General features: G+C 47.0%; 1 protein-coding gene across 2 annotated transcripts in view; it reads right to left on the reverse strand.

Moving 5' to 3' along the window:
- Positions 1-8,432, reverse strand: part of Msrb3 (methionine sulfoxide reductase B3) — a 122,841-nt gene that overhangs the window by 114,275 nt on the left and 134 nt on the right. For both annotated transcript variants that reach the window (XM_087902201.1, XM_087902202.1), the window contains exon 1: positions 8,320-8,432. This exon is cut by the window's right edge and continues 134 nt beyond it. In XM_087902201.1, coding sequence (XP_087758327.1) covers positions 8,320-8,432 — 113 coding nt within the window. The remainder of the gene's footprint in view (positions 1-8,319) is intronic.

Below are 8,432 nucleotides of genomic sequence, written 5' to 3' on the forward strand. Positions count from 1 at the left end.
ACGCTGAATCCAGAACGTCCCTGGGAATGCCCACAAACCAGTAAGTCACGGTTTTCACGTGTGCACTCTGCGAGCATACGGGCAGGCTTTATACCCAAAGCTGAGCTTCCAGACTTCACATAGCGCTCTACTGTTGTGCGCTCTCTACGCCAACGGCCAGAACTGCAGCTGGTAGCATATGGGTGTGTTCTCAGTGCCTTTCTTTTAGAGATGAAGACATCATTCTTTTTGTTTCTTTTTTTATTGTTTTTATTGAGTTATATATTTTTCTCTGCTCCCCTCCTTTCCTCTCCCCTCCCCTTCAACCATCTCTCATGATCCCCATGTACCCAATTTACTCAGGAGATCTTGTCTTTTTCTACTTCCCATGTAGATTAGATCCATTTATGTCTCTCTTAGTGTCCTCATTGTTGTTTAAGTTCTCTGGGATTGTGAATTATAGGCTGGTTTTCTTTGCTTTATGTTTAAAAACCACTTATGAGTGAGTACATATGATAACTGTCTTTCTGGGTCTGGGTTACCTCACTCAATATGGCGTTTTCTAGATCTATCCATTTGCCTGCAAATTTCAAGATGTCATTTTCTCTGCTGTGTAGTACACCATTGTGTAAATGTACATTTTCCTTATCCACTCTTCTGTCGAGGGGCATTTAGGTTGTTTCCAGGTTCTGGCTGTGACAAACAAAGCTACTATGGACATAGCTGAGTACATGTCCTTGTGGCACGATTGAGCATCCTTTGGATATATACCCAAAAGTGGTATTACTGGGTCTTGAGGAAGGTTGTTTCCCAATTTTCTGAGAAATCACCATACTGATACCCAAAGGGACTCTACCAGCTTGCACTCCCACCAGCAATGCAGGAGTGTTCCCTTTTCCCCACATCCTCTCCAGCATAAGTTGTCATCAGTGCTTTTGATCCTGGCCATTCTTACAGGTATAAGATGGAATCTCAGTGTTGTTAGGATTTGCAGAAGAAATCATTCTCAATACTACATTCTGTACATAAACCTGTCCCTTCCCACATGTGAAGACAAATGCACTGTTTTTAAAAACTCAGAATCAGGATGTACTAGTCTGGAAGCTGGACCCTGAGAACCACATTCCAGGTCACCAGTCTCTCTCGGGTTCACCTTCAATCAACTCTGGGTGTTAACAGTCCCTACAATTCACATGAATAAAGCCTCACATGAAAGGTATTCCCTGAGTGTCATAAATGATACTAATTATTATTATAATAATTTCATGTTAGATATTACAGTAAGCAACATCCAGCTGTAATTCATGATTTACCCCACTCTCCATGGTTGGGAGTGTAGCTCAGTGGTAGAGCATTCATCTTGTGTTCTGGAGGGCCTGAGTTCAATGTAACACCACGTGTGCATGCTTGTGTGTGCGCGCGTGCGTGCGTGTGTGTGTCCAGGACACATATGTCCCATGTCAACAGAGCTACCGTGTGATCACTGTTCTCTGGACTTGTCACCTCAAGTCTGAGACTCTGAACCTCATTTATTTCATTTTGGACAAAGTATGCGTTGTTGGTTTTTTTTTAAACTCTTTTGGGGGCTCACCATCCAGCTCCCAAATAAATACACAGAGACTGATTCTTACTCATGAATGCCTGGCCTTTGCTTGGCTTGTTTCTAGCCAGCTTTTCTTAACTTATTCATCCCGTTTTTCTTAATTATGTTTTGCCTGTGGGCTTTTACCTTTCTTTATTCTCGATACCTTTCTTTCTCACTCCATGGCTCGCTATGTGGCTGGGTAGCTGGCCCCGAGCATCCTCTTCTCCTTCTCCCCCACCCTTTCTTTTTCTCTTGAGCCTAGATTTCTCTTCCTATTTATTCTCTCTGCAGGCTTCTCCTGGCAGCCCCACCTGTTTCTCTCTCCTGCCTAGCTATTGGCTGTTCAGTTCTTTATTAGACCAATCAGATGTTTTAGACAGGCAAAATAACACAGCTTTACAGTATTATTAAACAAACAGTCCTCAGACTAAACAAATGTAACACATCTTAAAGTAATATTCCTCCACCACAACAAAAAAGATATTCCCTGAGCTTTGCTTCAGACGTCAGTGCACTGTCCTAAAGCTTCTACAACACCCCACAATTGAATACTTGGAGTAGACATACCAGATAGCCGTGATTCTCCATGATAGTGGCCAGGGTGGCTAACTGCAGGGCATGGAAGCTATGCAGGTGACAACAGGTAACACCAGCAGGGCATTCATGTCTTACAGCTTTTTGTTTTGTTTTGTTTTGCTTAGTACACAGGGGAGTGGTGTGACTGCCGGCTTCTCCGTGTACTTTAGACTAAGAGGCCATCAGAAAGCAGTCAGAGATAACTACGCTGACCCTCGTGAGGGAAAGCGCCCTGAGCAGAGTCAGCAGAGAACTGAGACCACACACTCTGTCTCCACTACCTGCACGTTCTTTGGGGGAGGATCGAGGAGGGATGTGAGACAACGTGTGTCCAGAACTAACCGAGTAACTGAAAGTCGAGTTACTGAGGGCAGTGGGAAGTAGCAGCCCCACTGTCAGGCTACGGGCATTGCAGGTGCAGCGTCTGGCACGTAGGCCTCCTCTGTGGCCCATGTTCCGCCAGCCAAGCAGCTCACAGGCGGATGCCAGGCAGGGCCGGGTGGGCCTCTTCTAAAGCCCTATCAAGTTCTGTTTTCTTTAGGGGGCTGTCCCCATATCCCTCCTTGCATACGAGCCAGCCAATGTTCTCCCTTACCTTCCCTGTCAGCCCTCCTCGTTCACATGTGTTTCATTTCTAGCCCTGTTGCCTCCCCTCCAAGCCTCAGCCACACACGATTACACCACACATGTCCACAGAAAAGTCCTATCCGCTCCAAAACCCAGAAGGATCTGAAACCAATGCTCAGTTTGTTCCATTTACAAACCTGTTCTGAGTTCACATTCTCTTGGTCACCGAGGCTTAGCATATTCCCAACAGCTTTGATCTGCCCCTTCTTTCTCAATACCCAGGTAAAGGTTTCAGCCCAATGCACCTCAGCAATGCTTCTCTCCCCCTGCCCCACTGCCACGCCCTAGTTCAAGTCTTTATCTCTTGAAAAACCTCTCACGTTGCTTCTTATTCACCCAGTGGTTTCTCTGCCAATTCGGCTCATCCCGTGAACTGCTAGAAACACAACCTGCAGTTCAACTCCGATTGTGACATTTCAGGGATCAGGACGCTCCAATTTCATGGCTTATTAGGCCAGTCCAAATCTCCAGGCCTGGCATGACGTGTCTTGCAAGCTCTGAGCCAAAACAAATTCTCCACCTCTTTATTCTCACACTCTCCCTCCTTACATCTACTCCATTTCGTTTGCATGTGTTCTGTGCGGTACAATGCCATGTGCTCAACCAAAGCCGACCCCCTCCCAGCTGTGCTTGCTGTGACCTCCCCTCCTGCATCACTTCAGCTGATGGGGAAACTTCCTGTCCTTCACATATTCTTCAGTGTCCACACAAGAATGTTCATGGAAAAACTTACAAAACCTAACAAACGAAAAGACTAAGAAAGAATTGTGCACCTGTGTTCCAATATCAAGGAGGAAGGTGGCGGTGGGTGTGAGGGTTTCAGAAGGCGAAAGTCAGAATCAACATAACCGAGACTATGCATGCCAGAGCGCTAAGAGCCTTCTCAGAATTAAAGGCGACCCACCAGCCTGCCACACAACGAATACATACGATCTTAGGTGGCACAAGCTTTTATAGATGCTAACTGAAGTTAAGATTCAATTAGATGCAGAAGGATTCACAAAATAGAATCTGACAAGAAGCCATAAATAACCACTTCCACCACTATGAAAAGGAAAGGTGGGGCAGCAAGCCAAACCTCTTGAACTCATGCTCCCTGAATTATGTCCATTCTGAATGTCTCCACCATTTACATACTCCTAATGAACTTACATAAAGAGCTACTTGGACTCAACATTTTAGGTGGTGAACTCCACCAATGATGCCAATGATGGCCTACAGAAGGAACGGAATGATGGCTGTCACACAGGGTTATCACCATTCTGACACAGGCCAAGCTCCTAGTTCCTGCGTGTGGCGTGCACTCAGTGACTCCCCGCGGGCTTCCTCCTCAGCACTCCTGCAGGAGGAACTGCATGAGGTCTAGTGCCCACTAGGATGCCGTCCAGTCTGCACACTGCAGTCAAGAGGAAATGCCCGACAATGTAAAGACTAATTACCCTGGCCCGGCAGTGGTGGTGCACGCCTTTAACCCCAGCACTTGGGAGGCAGAGGCAGGCAGATCTCAATGAGCTCAAGGCCAGCCTGGTCTACAGAGCAAGGTCCAGGACAACCAGGGCTACACAGAAAAACCTTGTCTCAAATATATATAACACGTGAAAAGTCCAACTCAAACTCTCTATGTAACACTCTAATTAAAAGAGACTGTGGGGAAATCTAGACCAGCTATGTGACCCAAACTGTGTGTATCAGGATCTTCTCCTCAGGAACTAAGATTGAGCAAATTTAGTTAGCTTTCTGTCTGTGGGCGAAGGGCACAGACACAGAATAACGCCTGCTGAGAAGCGACACGTAACCGCTGAGGACATTATTTTAAGCTGCGTTGCTTTTGTCTATGCTGCATTTGTTTAACTCTGTGAAGCTGTGATTCCTTGCCTCTCTAAAGCACCTGATGGTCTAATAAAGAACTGAACGGCCGGTAGAGAGGCAGAAGCAAGGCTAGGTGGGCCTGGCAAGCAGAGAGTATGGAGAGGAGGGAAAGGAGGAAAGGGGAATCAGAGACACCAAGGAGAGGAGGATGTCAGGGGCCAGCTACCCTGTCAGCCACAGAGAGAGACTGAAAGCAAGATTTACAGAAGAGAAAGATAGAAGCCCAGAGGCAAATTTAATAGAAGGGATAATTTAAGTTAAGAAACGCTGACTAGAAACAAGCCATGCTAAGGCCATGAATTCACAACTAAGAATAAGCCTCTGTGTGTGATTTATTTGGGAGCTGGGTATTGGGCCCCTCAGTAAAACATCACACAATATGTGAGTGTGGGCAAAGAGCGGACACAAGAACAGAAGCAGAGACACAGAGAAGAGTGAAGCAATGAAGGCAGGGCAGGGAGAGTGCCCAGCTTTAGTTACCGCTCATAATCGTAGGCCCTAATAAGGTCGTCTGCGCTTGGCTTCCAACGGTCTTCCAGTACATTCCTTTCCCCCTTCCTTCCTTTTGACTAGAGCTACTCCAGGTTTATTTCTGTCACTAGAAACAAGGAGTAATCAAAATCTTCCACAGTCAACTGACTCATTGCTGCTGTCCTTTTTCTACATTCTCTTAAAGGCTTCCGAAAAAATCCCAGGAAGTGCATGAATGCATGCACAGGGAGCAAGGACCGTAGTGGACGTTCTACAAGGAGAATGAATTATGACCACGAGAGAAAATCAAGGGCACTCAAGGCAAAGTTATGAGCTTCAGGGACAGCAGTAAGGAATTCTACTAAAGAGCCGATGAAAAGGTTCACGTCATCGGGTTCCTATCCAAAGCCACGTTAACTGCAAAGACGACAGACTAGTGCATGGGACGTCTTCTGGGAGGCAGGGTTATAACGCAATGCCTCAATCTAGGGGATTTCATTTGGAAGATTCCAAGGGCAGGAAGTATTGAGTGTACTCTGGTATCGCCTCTGACCCAAATACCAAAAACAGAGTTATCAGATTGATCCAGAGGCTTCGGTTTACCTGCAGACAGCAGGCAGCCATTTGCCAGAGACAAAGGCAGCACTTCCTGGTTTTAAGGGAAGGGGTTCTCGTCAGGTCTGTGCCGCCTAGCAAGCCGGTCCTGAGGGCAGATGGGTCCCCAAGGCTGAAGACACGCCCCTCGGACCTGACTACCTGTAGACCAGTTTGACATGTGTAGCAAGCCACAGACTGACTCGCAGATGTTTGAAGGAATGAAGTGGGTGGCTCTGAAGGGTTATGCAAACACAAAGAGGAATTCGGAATCCTGTCGTTAGAAGGCATTTCCAGAAAGACAGCTGAACTTTGGAACCAAAATCATCAACCAAATCTGCAACTGCAATGTCAAAAATACACATATTTATAAAATATATATTCTCATATATATGAGAATAAAAATTAAAGGACTCTGACTAGTTATGATGGAGTGCAAAGGCATTATTTACTAACTTTGTTTTTTGATGCTTTAAAACCCATGTTTGCTTATTAAGTGAAAAATACATCGGGAAAACTGATGGATTCTATTTTGGGGTAGTTTTTAGACTTTTTTTTTTTTTTGACAGTCTGACTATGTAGCCATGACTGGCCTAGAACTTGCTATCCAAACCAGGCTGAGCTCCAACTCACAAAAATCTGCCTGCCCCAGCCTCTGAGTGCTGGGCCGAGAAGGTGTCCCAGTGTGCTGGGCGTTAGACATTCTCGTTACTCTAGTAAAAGCACAAGGACTTCCGATTAGAGCACTGGAACAAGTCCATAGAAAAGTTGAAAGAGGGACTTTGATTCAAAATCTAAATGACACTGTAGGCTGCGACCGTGGCAGGCAGGCAGTTAGGCACCATGGCAAACGGCAAAGAGCTACTGTATTTAATATAAAAAAAAATCCAGACATCCACATAGCGAACTATTAAAAGCATCAAAAACTTGATTGGTATATCAGGTAGGAACAAAATTTTAAAACTATGTTTAAAGAGTCCAACTATAAACTCGTGTTCCAAAAGCTGGCAAGAGGCCACAGTACAGTTGATTTTGGTCTTCAAAGTCTGCTTGACCACAGGCAATAAGCAAGTCAAACATATCAGACATACAGAAATAATCATTCACATAGTCCCTTCAGCACAGTCTGTCCCTTACCATCCAGGCCAGAAGGTTTTAGAAATCCACTGATAAATTGAGAAGTCAGAATCTGCTGACTCCCAAGATAATGAGTCATTCAGAAACGAACAGAAAACTGCTGTCATCACTAACCTGGGCACTGACAAGCACACATTTAGTACATTTAACTATCTGTCCTCAGTTCTGGAAACAACTTTGGAAACTCTATAACCCTGAGGGTTTTTTTGTTTGTTTGTTTTGTTTTTAGTTTTTGGCGACAGGGTTTCTCTGTGTAGCTTGAAACCTGTCCAGATGCACGCTCTGGCCTTGAACTCACAAAGATCCACCCAGTTCAGCCTCCCTAGTGCTGCAATTAAAGGCGTGCACCACCACAGCCGGCTAACCCTGCGAATAGTTTTTGCGTAAAATTTTATACATAAAACTATGCTTTAAAAACCTACTTTGTCTCTCACGCTGCACAGGGTGTAGTCAACTGCCAGCCAACGTGTGTCCCAGTTAACCAAATCTCATTTTGATTGTTCAGTCCATCGATATCAAAACAGCAACCAATTAACATCTCCCAAGTTATCCCAGTTTTCAATAATTAAAATATTTTGTCGTGCCAGACAAAAGAATCAAGCCTTGATTAGTTGACCCTGTCCAAATTCAAGAGCCTCTGCAACTCCCTATTTCCCTCAAAATCTTCCCTCACGCTTCAAATAATTGTTTTTTTGACACTCAAGGGAGAAAAAAAAAAACAAATAAAAACTCCGTAGTACTTTCCACATGATTCAAAGAATATTCTTTTAAAACCTTATTGTTCCGCCTTCAGAATTACCTCGCTTATCGCATAACCTACAAAGGCAGGTACAGCACTTTTTATTCTGATAGTTTGACTTGAAATAGCCCAATGGAAAAGTTTTGTTTTACAAAAAATGATTCACATGCTTGTTTCCACTTGAAAACAAAACAAAACTGTTACCTGCTCCTCTGGGGTTCTGCTGGATTTGGGCCTAAGAGATGCCAGCCCCGCCCGGCGCACCCCTCTCCCCGGGATGGGGACAGGATGTGGGGGGGGGGGGGAAGAATCGCGGGCCTGGTGGCCTCTCCCACGTTCCCACGCCCCGGCCCGTTATCCCGCCGCCGTTGAAGGCGGAGGCCCGAGCGCGCAACCGCCCGGGGTGCTGCAGCCCACGCCCCCGGTCACTCCGCGGAGTCACCCCGGGCGGGGCCCGCTCGGGGATAGTGGCTCCCGCGGCTCAGGTTCGCGGTGGGGGACGGGTAAGGTGTCAGCGCGGCGGCCCGCTGGGCTCGGGGCTCCCGCCTGACCTCGTTCTGCGCTGTCCCTCGGTGGGACACGTCCCTGGGAGCCACCCAGGCTCTGCGGCCGGGGGATGACGCTGGAGGCTGGGAGGCGGCGGGGGGCGCTCCCGGGATGGGGGGAAGGGGAGTTCGGGTCCCGAGCCTGACTTCGGAGGGGTTGGAGGGCCGGATGGGACAGGCAGGGTTAGCAGACTCACCGGGCAGTGTGCTGGCCGCGGCCGTAGCCAGGCAGAGACCGAGGCAGAGCGCGAGAGGGCGCGGGAGGGTCCGCCGCACACTCCGGGGCAGACGAGCAGCCTCCGCTGTCCGC

Source organism: Myodes glareolus, chromosome 26 (genome assembly GCF_982192425.1).
Source record: "Myodes glareolus chromosome 26, mMyoGla1.1, whole genome shotgun sequence".
Classification (NCBI taxonomy): domain Eukaryota; kingdom Metazoa; phylum Chordata; class Mammalia; order Rodentia; family Cricetidae; genus Myodes; species Myodes glareolus.